This window comes from Python bivittatus, unplaced genomic scaffold (genome assembly GCF_059951505.1).
Source record: "Python bivittatus isolate LINGU-HERP-01145 unplaced genomic scaffold, Pbiv_v1 ctg000080_np1212, whole genome shotgun sequence".
NCBI lineage: Eukaryota > Metazoa > Chordata > Lepidosauria > Squamata > Pythonidae > Python > Python bivittatus.
In genome coordinates, this window is record NW_028277035.1 from 11,804,239 (window position 1) to 11,823,349 (window position 19,111).

At 44.4% G+C, this 19,111-nt stretch overlaps 1 protein-coding gene across 2 annotated transcripts; it reads left to right on the top strand.

Moving 5' to 3' along the window:
* The first annotated feature begins 4,202 nt into the window (after positions 1-4,202).
* On the top strand, positions 4,203-16,005 carry EPHX3 (epoxide hydrolase 3). 2 transcript variants are annotated; one of them, XM_007426160.4, is made up of 8 exons: positions 4,203-4,297; positions 5,074-5,333; positions 5,672-5,754; positions 6,492-6,667; positions 6,913-7,041; positions 8,456-8,559; positions 9,915-10,057; positions 10,512-16,005. In XM_007426160.4, the coding sequence occupies exons 2-8, from the start codon at positions 5,094-5,096 to the stop codon at positions 10,747-10,749; spliced, it is 1,113 nt and encodes a 370-aa protein (XP_007426222.1). In that variant the 5' UTR covers positions 4,203-4,297; positions 5,074-5,093; the 3' UTR covers positions 10,750-16,005. The 2 variants fall into 2 exon arrangements, with proteins under 2 accessions (XP_007426222.1, XP_087989648.1); XM_088133522.1 differs by having other exon boundaries at positions 4,221-5,333.
* The last annotated feature ends 3,106 nt before the right edge of the window (positions 16,006-19,111 follow it).

The following is a 19,111-nucleotide window of genomic DNA, read 5'->3' on the forward strand; positions in this document are numbered from 1 at the left end:
TCATTGGCCATCAAAATGTTGTCTTATGAGTCTAAAGAAAAATAGTCTGTAGAATAAATCTGCAATTCTAGGTGCAGATACCTTGCATCAGGACACATATTTTGAAACCATAGTCTAGGGCCTGTCAATATGCAGGAGCAAGTAGAAATTCTAAGCTAATATGTTCCTTGCAATTACAGTGCATTCTATTCAAACCCAGACTCCTGAATAATCAGTGTTTTTCAAACATTTCAAGCAAATGAGCACCAACAGCAGAGAGAAATAAAAATGAAACTAACCTACTGCATGACTGACATGTTAAAAAAATATGATTAATGTGATTGCATCAAATATACGTTGCAGAATTAATACTTTGTGAGGCTTACATAAGCCGATGTATAAAGGCAAATCATTACTGATGCAATTGTTAAGTGTGTGGTCAACTTGATTTCTTAGAGTCCCCTTTAAAAGGGAGTATTGAAGAATTGGCATTCTGTTATTTTGTCCCATCTTTACAAACCCCAGTGGCTGGATTCAAAGTCCAAGTCAAGCAAATACCCTACTGTAATAACTTGATGGGTTGGAGGAACACAATGCCAGTAATGCTCACACAGCATGCTAAGTCATCGTTTACAACATTGTGGTTCATTGAATAAGCACAACTGTCTGAGTTCAATCAGCATTCTGAGCCTTACATGTTTTATAAACTATAACTGCTGGATTCACACAACACATCAAAACTAGACAAACCATGTTTCATCTTAGTGTACTGTTTGAATCCAGTCTAGATCATGTTGCAAAAGAAAGATAATCTAGAACAGGGATGTGTTGAAGGGCTGCACATTTTTGTAATTTTAGGCATTTGAGGGCTACAGGGTATGTATGACAATACAAAAATGCTTTATCCTTTTTCCCCAGCCGCACTGCATCCTGGCTGGCCATCCCAGCAGGTCAGCTTCCTTTTCCATTCCATAATCTTAATGTACATCTTCCCCTAATTCTAAACCTCTGGAGGGATCATCCTCTCCTTAGCACTTCCTCAGTTCTGTTCAAATCTTCTCAGTGCTTCATGCGGCCTCCACAACTCCTTAGGTGGAATTCAGGGAGTTGTTATCCGAACATACCAGGATGAAGTCACATCAAGAAAGGCTGCCATGCACTAATAGTTGACTTAGTTGTGATTTTGTGGAGGCCCCTCTGTGTGGGATGATGCCAAAAACCTATTTTCTCATAGGATTGTCATGTTTTGGATTTGTGCCCACAGGAAAATAGAAAAAAAGAATAGACAATTCAGGGTTTTTTGGGTCACAGATTACCCATCCTGACCTATATATACAGTGCTCTTATGTCAATTCACATATTGTGCTAAACTATTACGTAATTTGGGTTTTGATTCACTTTCCCAACTATCTCAAGGGCCATAGGAAACTGTTGGTGATAATGTGACGTCACTAAAATGGGTGTGACCTATTTTCACCCCAACCCCTTTTTTGCCACTTGCAGGGAATTTGAAGGGTGGGAATAGGAAGAGACTTCCCAGAGGCAAAATGTATTGTATGAACCTAGCCACCAGTGCCTTATTCTGGGTACAAATGGGTAAAAAAAATCACCTGACCTATCCTAGTTTGTGATGGAGTGAAAATAGTTGAATAAACAAGCTCATAAAGTCATAGTTAAGATTATCAGAAACAAAATATTCTGCTGCCTTGGATAGAAGTGAAATTCTAGCAGTTCTGGGGCCAGAAATATAATTAAACCTATCAGTTCCTGCTGTGTGTGGAGTCCAATGAGAAAACCCCTTTCTCTTCATGAAAATGCAAAGATAAAAAGCCAAACTTCCTAGGTGGCATGAACAACAGCCACGTTGCTCCTTGCTTTTCGGGTAAGTGACCAAGAAACACAAAGGCTTTTCCCACCTTTCTGGGGAAGGGAGATGTTGATTTGGCAGAGAGAGCTCTCCTCTCTCGCCAGCTGGAGATGGGCAGAGGCCTCCCTTTTGGTGTCTCATGAGCAAAGAGCCTGCAAGAATCAGTAATGACAAAGGAACAAAGCTCTTCCTGTCATCCTTTTAGCAGTAGAAGGTTTAATGAATCTGATCGCAAGGACATATCTCCTGAATATTCTGATACTCACTGTATGAATGAGATGTAATTTGTCTGAGTAACATTTTGAAGAAAACGTTATAGCTTACTAAATTGCACACAGAAAAATGGATGGCGGAGGATTAAATGTTCATAACATTTAATCAGAATTTGCACCATAAATCTCTCCTTCCAGTCTCAGAACTAAACTTACCCAGTTTCCCCACAGGCTTACTTTTCCAGTCCACTGTTGACGCCTTTTGTTGTTTGGTTTGTATTTTTGAATTGTTTTATAATTGTATGCATCCAGAACTATCATAGAATCAGAGAGCTTGTAAATTTAATAAGTAAATAAAAGTATGGATCTTTGTGGCCTTCTTGGAACTGCTTGCAATTTGTCTGAGTCTGGCAGCGCTCAGAAGCGTGCACAGCATGCAGCTATCTGACCAATCATAACTAACTGGAATTATTTGTTCCTGTGATCACTTTCAAAAAAGTACTGGCACGGACTATGCTTGTGCTTGCCTTTCTGGCAGCCAGATCACCTGCTGACTCACAGTCGTCCAGCCATCAGCCACAACTCCAAGCAGCTCTTCACATCCACCGTGGCCCTGCCGCCCAACCTGTACCTAAAGGAGGAATTTCTAATTTGCCTTTATTGCATTTCATGATGCTATTTTCAGCCCATTTTCTAACCTATCAAGCTTGTTTTGAATAAATCCTGTCTTCTAGGAAAGTAACTATCTCACCCAATTTTGTCATCAACCTTAGGGAAAAAACTTTCTCCAGAGCAACGGTTTTTCACACTTTTTCAGGCCACAGATCCTGTTTGTTAGTTAAACAATCTGGGAACCCCTGGTCAAGTGGCAAAGCAAGAGTGATAGAAAACTGACAATAAAACAAAAAGTAAACTATTGTAAATGCAAAATGAACCTTTCCACTTGAATCACACAATTCTTTAGCTAATGTTTTAACCAAACAAATCAACATTCAGTGACTATGATGTGATTGTTTTTCCTTGGATAAAGTTCAATATTTGCAGCAATTGAATCCAACAGGATCCTTGCAGCTTTAAGTATTGTAACGAAGTTGGAATTTCAACCAGTCATGTGCATACTTTTTATTTTAATAATGCTATGTTACCATTAGAATTGTATTTCATCTGACATCAGCTGCCCATCTCTCTATTTTTGCCACAACTGAACTGCAGACTGCTCTCTTCCTGGAAAGACGAAAGTGACCTGTTTGGAGCCTGGCGGCGTATTGTTCCACGAACGCTGCACACAGTGGCTGACCTCACACATTGTGCTTACCCAGGGATCCCCTAACTGAACAAGGCCTAAGACATAGTTTGCATGTTCAGCCGAGGTACCAACCCTGTTGTTCCGTGGGGTGGACGCGGACGTCGGCAGGGGAAACCACTGGAGCAGCTCTCCTGCTAAGCGGAAGGAGCGAGCCACTGGAGCGCCTGGCCGCGGTTAACTTCCGAGCCGCATCTTGCTCCCGAGCCGCTGCTGTTAAGTGAAAGTGAAGCGAGAGGAGCCAGAAGTCACCTGCGGGGGCGCTCGACTCCCTGCAGTCTTCCCCGCACGCTACCGAGGAGCTTGCCCCTGCCTTCTCCCGGCGGCTTCCCCGTCTAGCCCGCCGCCCAGGCTAGACTTCCCAGAGGCGGGCCCACTTAGCCACCGGCAGCAGGTCTAACCCTGCCCGGCTTGCTGCCCCCTCGAAAAGAAATAAGCCTCGGCTGCGCGGCTTGCCAGAGGCTCGACCTACACCGGTTGCATTAAGATGAAGAACTCTTCGGCTTTGAAGCCGGGCCGTCCTGGGGTCTTGGAAGCCCGCCCCTTAAAAAATGACTCTCGCTCCGATCTCCTGGCCTCCTTCAGCGGCCAAGCCCCCACCCGCTACCCCGGCTGGGCTCTGGAGACAAGCTCCAGTCCCGCCCGCGCGCCAGCCACCATCCGCCTTCCCCAGAGCAGCTAGCAATCCGCCGCCTCCGCCAGCCTGGGCTGCGGCTGGGCGGAGCCTGCCTCTGCGGCGCGCGCCATCCGCTGGAGGGCGCTCTCTCCGCCCGCGCCAGCGTGCAGAAGTAACGCCAGCCTTCGCTTGGTGGGCGGAGCTGGGAAGTGGGCTTTAAACAGAGGAAGGCTGGGGGGGTAAGGCGGAAGCTGGACCTGGAATCTTGGGGAGCGCTTGAACTTTGGGCGTTTGCGTGGCTCGTGCTGCGGTTTTTGCTGGTAACTCTGTCGTAGATTGGATCGGGGCATGTCAGCTCCCGCTCTTAGACACTGGTTGGGACTTGGTATTCTGGGCGTCAGGGTTCGCACGAATTAGCCAACCACGTTTTCGCATCGCGGTTGTGTGAATGCAACCAATGCGGTTGATTTCGTTCACCAAAGAAACCGTGGTTTACCGTGTGGGTAAGAGGTTCTAGAGAAGTAATCCCGGCAAATATCCCCAAGGAATAAGTCAGGTCGTTTCGGGTGGAAGGAGAACGAAGAATTTAGGAAAGCACGAAGACTTTTGCAAAGTTCAGTAAGCTATTTCATTCTGCAAAACCTAAATGGAACCACTGTTAGCTTCTGAATTTACACCTCTCCCATTTTCTGAAAAGCAGCACCTACAGCCCTCGTGGAAAATGTCAGTTAACGTGAATGCATTTGTCCTGTGAGCCAGGTGATGCTCCCCGTTCCCTCTTAGAAGTGTTATCTGTAGATTTTCCTAAAGTATACAGTATTCTTATTCTTCTGGCTTCCCTTTGTGATACTTCCATAGCATTCAAAGCATAGCATTCAACTCTGTGGCTCTGTGTGAGTTTGGATGTGGAGTTTTGTTTTCTACTCTGCAATTATTTATACATCCTAGCCACAGGAAAGCAGGAATCCCCTTTTCTCTGGGAATTGTTGCAACAGATGTAGCTTGAAGCATTTGTTGGTGTGTGCTTAATGCTATTTGGAATTAAATCTGTGCTATTTTAACTAGAATACCTAAAAGAAAATATCTTCCCTTTTAGCCCAGGATTACATGTGAAAGATGGTGTCTCTCTATCGCTCCTTACTGGTGCCCACTCGCTTAATGTTGAAGGCCTCCAACATTGTGGTGCAGTTAACTCTGTATGGTGCTGGTTGTATTACTGCTCTTTTCTACTGTATGTGGGCATTGTGGCTGATGCTTACTAAGGGCCCCAGTCAGGTGTTCCAGAAGACTCAGAGGCTACCACCAGAGAGTCTCACTGATTCCTGTTATGGTGAACACAAGTATCTGACCCTCAAGGTGAGTCTGCTTAAGCTAAAGGTAGAGTTCCTCACTGAGAACTCATTAATCAAGGTTCACCCAAGATGTGAAGGTAAGATCTTGGAGGATAATGCATTTGAAAGGCTGGGAGGGGTGTAACAAATTGCCTTGAGCCTTGATTGTCAAGCATAATATATTTTGAATGGCAGCACTTTTCAAGAACTCAGGAAAAGAACCTCATCATAACTTTTTACCCAGTTTCTACCTGTAGATTGAACCTGGACTCTGCAGGCAAAACGTGCTCTCTCACTGAGTTATGATCCTTGGATAGCAATGTGTAATTTTCCTTTTTCTCTGTCTTTGGCACATTTGAGCAGTCAGGGGTACGGCTCCACTATGTTACAGCTGGTGAAGAAGGGGCATGCCTGATGCTTTTTTTGCATGGATTTCCCCAGAACTGGTAAGTCTTGCTTTGGTGTGTAGTTGTAGAACATGATCAGGCAGACAGTAGTTGTCTTCATATGGCTTATTAAACCAAAGAGCTTTGTGCACTACTGCGTATTAATTAAGATGGGGAGCCCGCCATGTCTGAACTCAAAATGGCCACTAGTTTAGGTTGGGGGTAAAGCAAACTTTTAAACTGAGGATTGACATAAGTTATACAGCCCAGTGTGCAGGAATCCAGAAGTACAATCGTCTTGGATTTGGACGATGGTGAACATCAATCTTTTATTTAGATTGAATGCATGGTAAGATGGAGGTATATCTGTACTCAATAAATGAGCTTCTGGGATGAGTGTGTAATCATGTCTATAGCCAGAGAGAAGTTATGCGTCTATCATACACATGCAGATGACAAATGTAAAAGAGGGTACATGACATAACTGGGAATAGGAAATGACCCAGAGAGAATGGTGATATTCAACTACTTGGAATTCCATTTCTAAAATCCACTGTAAATCACTGTCAGGTCTTCAACTTTAAATTACAACTACAGAATGCACCATTTATTTAATGTTAGTTACATTTCAAATGAAATGTAAAACATATGCTAGGTGGAATATATAATTCCTAATCAAGTGATCTGGAAGGTCAGTGTGAATGACATCAAGTTAAACTAAGGAAATACGTGATGGCAAGGGAGCCTTTTGCTGTACTTTTCCTTACCTCTGTGTGGTTTGGGTGTATATTACACAGGTTTTCATGGCGCCATCAACTGCAGGAGTTCAGCCAAGCCTTTAAGGTGGTGGCACTCGATTTGAGGGGCTATGGCTTTTCTGATGCACCACTGACTTGTGAGTGCTATCACAGGGATGTTCTTTTGGAAGACATACATGGTGTCATCAAAGCTCTGGGCTCCAGTGGAAAAGATGGTGAGCTCAGGAACAGTTTTTCTGGCTGGAGAGTCTGATCTGCTATAACAATGGCCATTATCTGGAAGCTCCCTGTTCTTGGGTGGAGGTGGGGGTAGGGAGGGCACACCTACTGTTTCCTACCTGGCTAAGTTTTCAAAAATATTTTGAGGATACTTATGGGAGCTTTTTAGGACTGTGATTTGATGGCTATGGTACTTGTCCATACTCTTTTTTCCCTTGATGTTTTCTGTTTTGTTCTTTAGAGGATCCCAAGTGCATCCTGGTAGGTCATAACTGGGGAGCAGTAATTGCTTGTGAATTTGCTACCATTTACCCTAACTTGGTGGAGAAACTGATTGTTATGAATGGTGTTCCAGTACATGTTCTCTTTGGTAAGGCTTGTGTTCTTCTACGTCTTTGGGTTCACCGTAAGGGATTCCTTACTCAGAGGTCATTGGCCATTGAAATTGTATAGTGAGTGGTCTTGGGATCTGGCTGGACTATCCCACAGTATGACTATTTGTGGAGGAAGGAGGCCTTTTCCAAATCAAGTATTCTATCTCAATAAGCTATTGATTAATCTATTTGTCATTTCCAGAGAGGTCTCTGGTCCAAGTTACTAAAAATGCACAGCATGAGTATGGCACAATTACATGTGGGAAGGTAGCTGTGGCTTGGAGGCAGGCAGCCAGGAGATAATAGGCACCTACAGATCCAGCTGTTGGTTCACGTTGGCAGCACTTGAATTCAGCAGCTGGGAAGGAGGGAACTGGGACAGAGCTAAGGGGCAATCCCTGCTTACACTGGGAGTAGATGCCAAGAGGAAATGAAGTGGAGGCCGAATAGCAGTGCTGGTGCTGCCCAGGAAAGAAAGGCAGCACGGATGACTCAAAGCAGGAAATGGGAGCTGATACCTTGTGCATGGCTAATTCCTGAAGGAAAAGCTCTGAGGTTGCCAGAAGGGGCATCGTATTGAGGACACCAGACCCTGAAGATATTCTGATTGCTGAGTAAGCACCCATTAGGCCCACTGGGATGCTGGAGTGGGGATAAGGCAGAATGAGAAACCCTGATGGGTAGTGCTCTCCCTCCCCATGAATTTATGGGTTGCGAAAGCTCTAGCTTCTTTCTAAACTGTTGAGAAATGCTTCAGACAACTTCAGAGTAGTCCCTCTGAGTCTGTAAATCAAGCTTTTCATCCCGTTCAGGAATGCAAGCCTTCCTTGGTAAAGAATTTGAAATAAGAGGGAGGAGGGTTTGAAGCATGCCGACCTTCCTCTCCAGCAATGGGTTTCTGTAGAGTAAGCCCTAAAATAGGATGGGCCTGCTTAAAATGATAAAAACTCTCCTATACCAAAGGAAAGAAAGAAAGAAAACAATCTTCAAAAAGGATAACAATCCTGGCCCTGTCTGTGGGTGTAATACAGCCCTGCCCTCTTTAAAGTGGCCTGTGCTTCTGCAACATCGGTTGTGTCCCTAGGCATGAAAAAGGTTTCTCAGTCTTGATGGAAGCTTTAGTTGGATGGTAGGTTGGCCCAGAATTCATTTAAATTATCAGTTGTTTTCCTTGCTTGGGCTGGCAGCTGACCCAGTTGTGAGGAAGAGAAATCCAGACTGAATATTTGAATTTTTGGCTATTTTTTAAATGTTTGCCTGAAGAAGGCTTTAAGAGCAAAATAATGTGAACATTAGCTTAAATAACCCCAGTGAGCCCTCTTAGCTCTCCAAGGTGGACTTTTCTAGATGTTTAATATATATTCAACATTGTCTATTTGCCACAACTTATTTTCCTTTTCAACCTTGCAGAGTATCTCCCAAAGCATCCCACCCAAGTTATTAAATCCCTATACATATTCCTGTTCCAACTACCAAAGATACCAGAGTGGCTGTGGTCCTTGGATGACTTCAATGTGAGTAAAGGTTAGGGAACGGTCTGATCGTTTGTATCTCCTTGCCTCAGGAGTATAAGCTTAAATTGGTATAGTCATTCCTGGAGGGACCTGCGGATAATTTCTTTAAGCCTGGGTTTGTCATGTGGCTTTCTCCCTGGTCCCTCTGCCAGGTTCCCTGGTTTTATCTGAACCCTCTGATGCTGTCTGTTTTGCTTTAAAAAACTTAAATTCTTCCCCTCCACAGTGCTTCACGTGAAGCTGTTCCATTTTTTCAGCTTGTCTGTACAGAATAGGCAGGGATGGGGCAAGAAGAGGATGTTTCAGTGGCAAATGGGAGGCAGAGACTGGGAGGCAGAGGTGAATTTGTTTCAGGAAGGACTTGGGGATAAACAAGGGAGAGACCTAATTACCTGAGGGATGTTTTGAAATGCCTAGAGATTTTAATATGTTTAGAAAGGGAAGGGAGTTAGGAATCTGCTCTATATTTCCCTCCCTTCTGCATAGAGCTGCTGTTGCTCTGATCCTCCGTTCTTTATTCTTTCCAGCCCAACACAACATTGGGAAAAAACCACGTAAAGGGGCTTGGGAGTCTGCCTGTCCATCTGTCAGCAGGATAACTCTCTAGAAACTGAACAGAATGGGACCAGATTTAGTGGGGGAGGGGTGGGGGGGAGAAGCTGGCAAAAGGAAGATTGAGTTCAAAAATGGGGATGATCCAGCTGTGGGCTGCAGAGAAAAAATACCCCCATCCTGTTGACTGCTCCATGCGAGGCCCCCTTGGCTGATCCTTGCTGGTCACGCAACCCAGTGAAGAGTATGTATCTGCAGCTTGCCCTGCGCTTCCCAGTGTACACATACAAACACATGCAGATAGTACAGGAGGGGAAGGCAGAAATACAGTTACAATATATAGCTTTATTTCACAGAAGCCTGTGGCTGCTGTGGGTGGAGGGGTTAGAAGAATTCTAGAAGCCCTGCTCTGCATGCTTTCCCTTCCTTACTGAGTGTTGGGAAACCTTTAACTGCAGCCAACACATCCATACTTTTGGGTGAAGCCATAGAGGCAAAGCAGCGATGCAACTTCCTCAAATATCTAGCCCCTTTAAACCTTGGAAGATGAACACACCAGATTAATTCATGCTGCTTCAAGAGATCCAGTGGGATGTAATAATGAAGGTGTTGGACTAGGGTTGCAGGGAGACCCCAGTTCAGATCTATCTTCAGTCATAGAAGCTCACTCTGGACCAGTCACTCTCTCTCGATTTCACCTACCTCGTGGGACGAAGGGATGTGCAAAGGCTAGAAGAGCCTACATTGTGCAAGAGGGGTGTGTGTCCAGTCTGCATCTACATGTTGTTCTGTCTTATTTCTAGTTAATAAAAGCTGCCATAACAAGCCAGAAGACAGGAATCCGGAATGTCGGTTCACAGCAGAGGAATTGGAGGCTTAATTTGTACGGTTTCTCAAGGCCTAATGGTTTAACACCACCCATTAATTACTACAGGAATATCCTCAGGTGGGAGACCATTGCTCTTGGGCTCTGCTCTTGGGTTGTATCAGCATTTCTTCCTTCCCTTGGGGTTGTCTGAACTGCTTTCCGATAATAGCCTTCTGGTCTTAATTTTCCAAGAGGGCACATACTCACTTTTCCATTAAATAATCTGAGAAAAGTAGCCCTTCCCTCTTTTAATGTGTCAGGCCAGGGAATGAGGAAATCCGGTGAGCTTTCTGAAAGACAGTCTGACCGATCTTCATTTCTAATAAAACTGGGAGATATTGGGTGGTAGACTGATGCTACAGTATGAACATGCTCTCTTTACCAGATCCTCCTAGCTTTTTCCCAGTGATTGGGGTGCATGAAACTGCAGGGAGGAGATAGCAGGAAGGATTTGAGCCTGTACAGTATAAGCAGCAAGCTGTTAACTCTCCAGGGCTCATTTAAATTTTTATCAATGTGTGTCTGCCTACAGCTGGATGCCTCCAAAATGCAGAGATATTTTGGTGCCTACTCTGCTGCTCTGGGGACAGGAGGATGCGTTCCTGGAAGAGGGGCTGATCAGTCAGACACTGCCCTATCTCCAGGGCAACTACCACGTGCATCTCTTCCCAGGCTTGAGCCACTGGCTACCTGAGGAACAGCCTGAAAAGGTCAATCAAGTGATATGGGATTTCCTTCAAGGGAAGAAATGTAATGAAGAGCTCGAGTAACTGTTCTGTAAAGTAAAGGCATCTGTATTACTTGGCATGAAGGAAATGGCAGGATTTGGATTTCTGATCTTTGTTTCCCTGTGGGATGTCTGCACTGTATTGGAGTTCAAGTCCTGCGTAGCGTTAATTGGCATTGCCCCAAGCCCCACTTCCTTTTTGCGCTGCCATCAGGATTAAAATCCAATGGAAAAGCAAGTCTTGGCTGTATTTGCTGATGTGCTTTACTGTGGCCAAGTCCTGAGCTGTTTCTGACTGCATAAGCTTGAAAGACAAGGCGTTGCTGGTTTGAATCATATTGAAATCAAAGTTCTCTTGATGAAGTCAGCCTCTTGCTGAACTGTGAACCTGGGAGGTACTACCAACGCATTATGAAGAATTTGCTTCCTGGCCCACGAAGGGCTCAAAGGAATGACTGTGCTAACAGACATCCTTGAAAACACCTGAGAAGTTAGAAACACTTTGCCAAAAAAATGGGATACTCCATTACTCTAAACAGAGAAAGAACAAAGACTGCCTCTGTAGCAGGAAATGTCAAATGTGTATGATACATTGGGGGAAAAAAGGCACCATCCAGTATGTAAAAGAATGATGATGTGTGTAATTTAGTATAATTTAATATAGTATAAGTGCTGCTGGGTGGAAGATCTGGGTAAGTATAATTGTCAACAAACCTGCATCTGTGATAAAGATTTTTGGAGCCACAGATTTCATTCATCCTCATATTTTGGACCTGATATCTAAAGGGTAGAGTTAGTAGACTGGATTGTTTGGCTAAGGGGGCTCTAGTGCAGGGCTGAGCCTGGAGAACGCAAGGCTGGAAGCTGCAACCTTCCTTCCCCGCCTTTGGGGTTGACACGCACTAGCTCCGTGTTGTGGCTTAGTGCTGTTGCTGCTACCAGCTGTCTTCTAGGGAGCACCCTGCTTAACAACCCCTCCCTAGCTCCAGCGTGCGAGGGAGGGCACCCGCAGCCTATGCTCCTTCCTGTGGTGTTACCTCCTGGCCTGGTCGCAGTGAGACATCTCACTAGGGATATTGGCTCCTCCTGAGCAACTTCTTGTGTGGGGTGATAGACCAATCGCCCAAGAGATAGACTTAATCTTAAAACAAGAGAAAGAAAATAGAACATGTAACAATCCTCTTCAGCTTTAAGCAGGGGCATGTAAAGCATTAAGTGAGATAATGGGGGAAAATAAAGTTCAAGTCACATACAGCCACTTAAAAGAATCTCCCACAGAACAACAAAGGACAATACAGAACCCAGGGCAAACACACAGTGATCTTGATCTGCCCCTGATTCAGAGGAACTGTGCTGGAAAGAGAGTCCAAGTTGCATAAAAGACACAATTTGCACACAATGTACAGAGAATACCAGAGACAATAAAACATGAAGAGCAACACAACTAAACATATCAAAGATCTAACTCAAATGCAGTACTTCACTAATTTTCCCATGTTCTAGAGAACAGATTAACAGACTTAAATCAAATCCCCTCATTTGTTTCATTTGTTAACCCAGCAATCCCATTTTAATCAGAGGTTGGAGGGGAATCTTCGCTTTCTCTTTCTCCCACTCCCTCCCCCCTTCAACACACTCCTTTTTGGCACACACCTTCTTGCTTCCTTTCTCAGGGAATTCGGACTGCGGTTTCCAAAAGAACAAAGCCTCTTCTGGCTTGGGGGGAGGGGAGATCCCCTTTTGCTAAAGTGTGTGTACTTTAAGTGTCTGTCCCTCAAGATGATGATTTGAGTGTCTGAACTGGCAGCTTGCCCACTAGCATGAGGGGCGGGCTGACTGGCAGGCAGGCTGTGGGAATGGAGCTTTGCAGCCCGCCTATTTGATGCAAATAGGAAACATTTTTGCAGTTCAGGGCCTCCAGACACAAGGGTGACATCACCAGGAAGACATGAGTGAAATCTTTGGATGGGTTCTGTTTTCCTCTCATTGACTTTTTGGTGCTTTTTTTTTTTTTTAAGTAAAATATGTTAAGCCTACTGGAAGCTTGAGAGCCAGTTTGGTGTAGTGGTTAAGACATCAGGCTGGAAACTGGGAGACTGTGAGTCCTAGCCCCACCTGAGACACTAAAGCCAGCTGGGTGACCTTGGGTCAGTCACTCTTAGCCCTAGGAAGGAGGCAACAGCAAACCACTTCCAAAATCTTACCAAGGAAACTGCAGGGACTTCTCCAGGCAGTTGCCAGGAGTCAACACTGAAGGCAAAGAGAAAAAGAAAGAGAAAGAAAGAAAAGAAGAGAGAGAGAGAGGCAGGCTTAGCACCCTTGTTTGGCTTTTTATTTTTGTAAAGTGATACATCATGCCACTGAATGTTGGCTGTGTAATCTACAGAATAGTGGGAGATGAAACACTGCCATGCCTGTGGGGCAACACCCAGCACATGCTCTCCAAAACTGCCCCCTCTTATTTTAAAGGGTGCCCGGAGAATTGCACAGGAGAGTAAAAGAGACTTCTTAGTATGGTTTGCTCCACTGAACATATTACTGATGTAGAATAAAAAAGCCTAACTATGCAGTGTGGGCTAGAAGGGCAGACCTAATACCACTTTGCTGCTAACTTACTTCCAGGAGCAAGTGGGTGGAGAGAGTGAATGCCCAGAAAACTGGCCTGGGTACCCGTGGAGACTCAGCTGCTCTGGGATGATTGCTGCCGGAATGCAGGCATGGGCAAGGCCGGGGGGGGGGGCGGGGTGTGTGTTTCCATTAGCTAAGGTCAACTCCCCGCTTGCCAAGAATGCAGGGAGGCTCTTTATTGTTCTGCTACTCTGCCTTTGCAGCAGCAGTTCAACAGGCTTTTCCTCCCTCTTTTAGCTGTGATCAGGCCTGCCTGCCTGCCTGTCCTCCCTCCTGGTGAAATAAGTGTACATTTTGTACAAATCTGTGGAGCATCTCCTAAGTTCCTTCTCACATGCATAGTATTTCTTGCTTTATGCTTTATTCCTTATTTTTACTAGTTACCTGGCTTAAATCTTCTCTGCTTTTGACATGCTACAAGGAGGGATTGTTGCAGCAAAGTTCACGTGGAAGCCATTTTGTATACGGAAGAGTCTGATACAGACTACAGCTTTAAAAGAAATCTGAATAAAGAGAGAAATTTTAAAAAGAAGAGGGGAAGAACACTTGTTTGAATTTCCCTTGAAGTCTAGTTTGCAATTTTATCAATCATATGACTTCCCCTAGATTACATACTGTTTAAAACAAGCAAAAGTCAGATATACTTAAATGTGAGCCTAAATAGAGTTTTCTATGAATGTAATTATACTAATAATATAGTGTCTATAGTAAAGAACAGTGTTGTAAGAGTCTCTTCCATCCATGCACAGACACAAGATTACTGGATCCCTTTAGTCTTCTATGCAAGTCACAACTTTCCTTTTTTTTAGCTATATCTCTTCTTACAAGCCATCACATCTATTATTGTTATCAGAGCCTCTGTTTTCTCAACTGTCCTTCAAGTTTAGCATTTCCTGAAAGAGGTTTGTGCAATGGTTCTTCACATGAGACCAAGGACATGGTCCTTCAGGGACACAGAAACCCAGGCCTTTGTGACAGATCCCATTTGCTTGTAGCATGTTGTCCATCCATCCGTTAATGAGAGATTATTTTGATTTCCTACTTTGGTAGCATTTGCCAGTGGCTTAATTATTGTGAATGCATTCTTCCAAAGGGATGAATTCAGATGGTTTCTTCCTACACTTTAACGTTGCCATTCATAACATGATGGTACCAGGGAGAAGGGAGAGTGGATTCAAGTGCTTGATGGTGGTAAAACACTGCTCATCCTCTGTTTGCCACTGGGCATAGTCCGTGCTTTATGGATAACCCCATTGCCTGGGTACAGCTCCAGGAGCTGCGTCGGAAATGCTGCCTGAGCGTTCCAAAGGAGTCCACTTCCTCCCACTTTCCTTTTTGCCTATGCGGGCCATCTAGGTCCCATTCTCATTGGTGTGGCTTTTTGCACTTCTGTTCCTGTAGGATTTATAATAAGCTTACTCCTAAAATAATCTGACAATCTGCCACCCTCTCCATGGTGACGCAAAGGCTTTAGAAAAATGTTTGAATTTGCAGGCAAAAAATGGAACTGGCTGGTTTCTATCATGCAAGCCCTTTTTTACCTGCCCGCCTTCAAATGTTGATTATGTTTTCCCCTAACTCCTTCACTTCTGCTTTTGTGCCACATTTTACAACTGGTATGAGAGGACTGTGCCATCTGGTCCTATCTACCAAGTAGGTTTCAAGCTTGCGTGTGGGGATAGAACACTTTTTAGAAGGGTGGCACTCAGATTCATGCCAGGCGTAGGAACATCACTTAGGCTGCCTTGCAGATTAAAAGTGAGGACTGAAACTGTACTACTATTCTGTTTTTTGGAACAGGAGCAGCTCCTGTATCAGAGGAAGTGGCACACAGTGCAACAGTGGCCTCCGTTAGGGTTACCGGACATCCAGCCAAAGGAGGACATGCCCTCCTTTTTGTCCTCATGTCCTCCGTCCAGCAGACGTAGCCTTAAAATCAAATATTGTCCAGCTTTTTGAGTTTCTTGGTTGGTTGTTTTGGACTGTTTTCACAACAGCAGTCATTCAAACCTTCATGTTTTTATGACCTTTTGAATTGTCTGATTCTTTCTTTCCCTCATCCTTTGACAGACTTAACAGCCTAGATTTACATTGTTTAATTTATTTCCTGATTCCGCAATCAGATTCAATCCAGCTCCTTCAAATCTATAATTACTGTAGTCTGTATATCACGTTGAGTCATCATATGTTTCTATAGTGAAATTTGAAAAGCGTGTTGATTCTATATTATCACTAACATACAGGTAGTCCTTGCTTAACAACCACAATAGAGATTGGAAAATTGGCTGTTAAGCAGGGCAATCATTAAGCAAGTCAACACATGACTGGACCTGATTTTACGACCATTTTTATGATGGTTGTTAAGTGAATCACATGGTTGTTAAGCGAATCCAGCTTCCCCAACAGACAGTTTTTGCCAGAATTTGCTTAGCAACCATGTGATTTGCTTAATGACCATGTGATTCGCTTAATGACTGTGATGATTCACTTTACAAACATCATAAAAAAGGACACAAATTGCAATTACGTGACCATGGGGGTGGTACAACAGTTTGCGATGGTTGTGTGATTACAGGTTGTAAAGCACTTTTTCGAGGCTGTCATAACTTTGAACTGTTGTTAAACAGTTGTTAAGTGAGGACTACCTATATGTTCTTGAAAATAAAGATTTGTTGGAAAAATACTGTGATTGAAAAACCAGTTTTTCTGATACTGGAAGAAGTAATTTCATATACATGTAGGCCCAAGTACATTTTTTTTGCTGTAATTTTTGTCATGGATGCCAAGAAAGTTAAATACTGTGTCTTCCTTTCCCCCCATTTGTCCTCCTTTCCAATTGTCTGTGTCCCCCTTTGCCTCTTCAGCTATCTGGTACCCCTACCCTCAGTTGCAGGGGCAAGAGATAACCCCTGGGGCAGAAACTGAGTGTGTCTCCTACCTTATGGGCACAAGGTACATCTCCCAAGCAGTTGGCCTCCTACAAGCCCTCTTGCCTTTTTTGCTTCTCTGAAGAAGTGAAAGCTTGATCATTGGTCAGGGAGGATCTGATTATGCAGACCAGGGAATTTCATGTCAGAACAAAAGGAGGAACAAGCCATCCCCAGGAGCTCCTAGCATGCACCTTTCGATCCAGGACTTTGAATGGAGTGCTGATAGGGCCCAGGGCAACTCTGAGCCCTGGGAAGTAGTTAAAAGAGGCTGCTCAGGAGGGAGTCTTGCCAAAGCTCCCTGGGGGTGGTGAAAAAGCAGGAGCAGCTCTGGCTCCTTTTATTTTATAAATTTTATAAAAGATATATATTTTATTATAAAATATATAAATTTATTTTATAAATGAAATGCTGGTCCCTGTCAGAAGTGGTGCCCTCCTTCCAGGGAGCCAGGCCAGAGGGTGCTGTGAATTCAGCTCCGGGAAGGCAGGCTCCAAGCCAACTGGAGTCTTATCTCTGCTTGCCTGACCCTCAGCCAGCTCCCCTCCCCCAGTTTGTTCCATTGCAGAGTACTCTTCCTCAAGCACCAGAAGTGCACGGCTCTAGCAAACACTTAGCATATGGCAGGAGTGCCTGGCCTTAAGAATGGATCACTTAGGCCTGACCCTGTGTGAGAGACTCCCCCCACCCCCAAACTGCAAGAGGGGAGGGTGACTCAGTTGCCATGATCCATTTCACAGCATCATTCGGTGATGCGCACCAGTTGCCCTGAGGTCTAAAAGAAGCCCGTGTTAGTTCAGTGATTCTCAAGAAGGAAACATTTGCTTATGAACAGCATCCTGTCTCCTAACCCCTAGATCTGTGGAATGGGTTCCGAGTGAGAGAAATGTGTTATCCGCGTTAGGCCTTTTGCTTCAACGCAAGACATTAAATGCAGGAACCAGTCTGAGTTCAGGGTGGAGACCAGAGGGAAGTGCAGTTTAGCTTCAATTGATTCCTGCACCTTAGGGCTTGTGTCGAAACAGAAGCACTGAAGCCTTGTTTGTCAACACCACTGTGTTATTCATGTCTCCGGTCCTTACAAAGAAGCAACAAGAAAAGCACAGAATTTTTCCTTCAATCGTAGTCCTAGTCCGTATTATTCCAAAACGGCCCAGCGCATCCTTTGGCTGCCAATGGGATCTCCAGGAACCAAATGAGCTTCCCGTTTCCTTCTTTACAGCTCTGCTTTCCTCAATGGAGGGTTCTTCTGCTGAATCCAGCTGCGACCTAAGAAGCAGATCACATTCATGGTAACACTTGAACTTGCATGTACGTATCTAGTGTAAGACAATGAGATTGGAGAGGGAAGCCAGGAACACAGAAAAAAAGGCGGGGGGAGAGATTTGCGGTGAAAATTACTGTTCCGTGCCGCTACTTCAAAAGCAGCTGATAGTTGCGTGCATGTCTGTACAGATAACCCCTCTGCTGGGACTCCAGTGAGGTGGCTGTGCATACCCAATACACAGACAATGGGGGACAGCCTGTGGAACAGCTGCTTGGGCTTTCCAAAGGATGTGCTGCTTTATTGCTTTGCCCAGTTTTTCTTTTACTGACCCTCTCAAGTCTCAAAATATGGTATTATCTGTCCCCTACAAATGTTGCCGGGCTCCAGTTCTCATTGGTGCCAATCAGCATGGCCAACGGTTGGGTAGCTGAGAGGTGCAGGTTCCACCCCACAGATGGGGGAGCTTATAGAGCTTAAATCCTGGGATATGTGTCCCTCCCCCCCCCCCCCCCCCGCCAAGCCTCTCTGGAAGACTGAGGATCTTCTAGAGCCAAATGGGATCAGATATTGGATGTGTTATCAACTAATTTTGGGGAAATAGCAACCCCTAAGACTTTGTTCCACATGGCTCAAAAGGACAACATCAGCAAGCATTTTCACTTCAGATACTCCAAGCTGTGAGAAACATCATGCTAACCATAATGTGATTCTTCTGACAGCCACTGAGAGCTCATGTCACATGAACATAGCTATTAGGATGTATTTAATTATTGGGCAAACCTAGCCAGTTGTGCTTTATTATAAACCATCATTAGGTAGACTACAGCTTAGCATGATATGGAATCCAAGCTTATGTCTAAATTCTTAGGAAACCATAGCTATGCCCTTCCCAAGGCCAGAGAGCCATTTACAGTGTATAAAGGGGGGGGGGGACTGTCTCTATCAATACATTGCCCTCAAAATTGTCCTGTTAACTCAGCGGCTCCCATATTTTGGTCCAAATATAGAAAATCAAGGAAAATTGTCTTTAAGAAAAAGGAGAGCAGTTGGGAAGGGTAAGTATCTGGAAGAAAGTAATACAACAAATAAACAAAATATGGACACAGTTGTGTTTCCAGAACTAGGGACACCCATATCTGGGCTGCCCAAACTCTAGATAACTACGATATGACAGCAAAGAGTTTGTGCTTTATGTATCTCTGTTACCATCTTGAGCAACCAGGATATGATAGCTCCAACTTGAACTGCAAACTCTGGTTAACCAAGTATAGTGTGAATTCAGTCTGTGTAATTTATTTAGAGTTCACAGTGTCCAGAAATTGGAGCGAGTGTTATGTGATTCAGTTAACCAAATGCCAAGCAAACAAAGCCACTTCTATTTTCACCACAGCTATTTTGCCCAATAAAAAAGTTTTCTTCTCATGGGCACATTTATGGAGTTTATTTAGTGGTAACCCATAAGTGATTCACCACTGGGTTTTTTTAAAACCTCCCAATCTAGCCTAGAGACCTGGTAAGTCTTGGTGGTCTCCAATTCATGTACTAAGCCAATTTGACCCTAGCTGGCTTTTCAAGATCAGCCA

What these genes read in the sequence shown, in the direction of transcription:
- EPHX3 (XM_007426160.4), top strand. Translation starts at nt 5,094, where the DNA reads ATGGTGTCTCTCTATCGCTCCTTACTGGTGCCCACTCGCTTAATGTTG. An exon ending in GGGCTCCAGTGGAAAAGATG is followed by an intron (nt 6,668 to 6,912) that starts GTGAGCTCAGGA and finishes TTTGTTCTTTAG; the next exon opens with AGGATCCCAAGTGCATCCTG. An exon ending in TCCAGTACATGTTCTCTTTG is followed by an intron (nt 7,042 to 8,455) that starts GTAAGGCTTGTG and finishes TCAACCTTGCAG; the next exon opens with AGTATCTCCCAAAGCATCCC.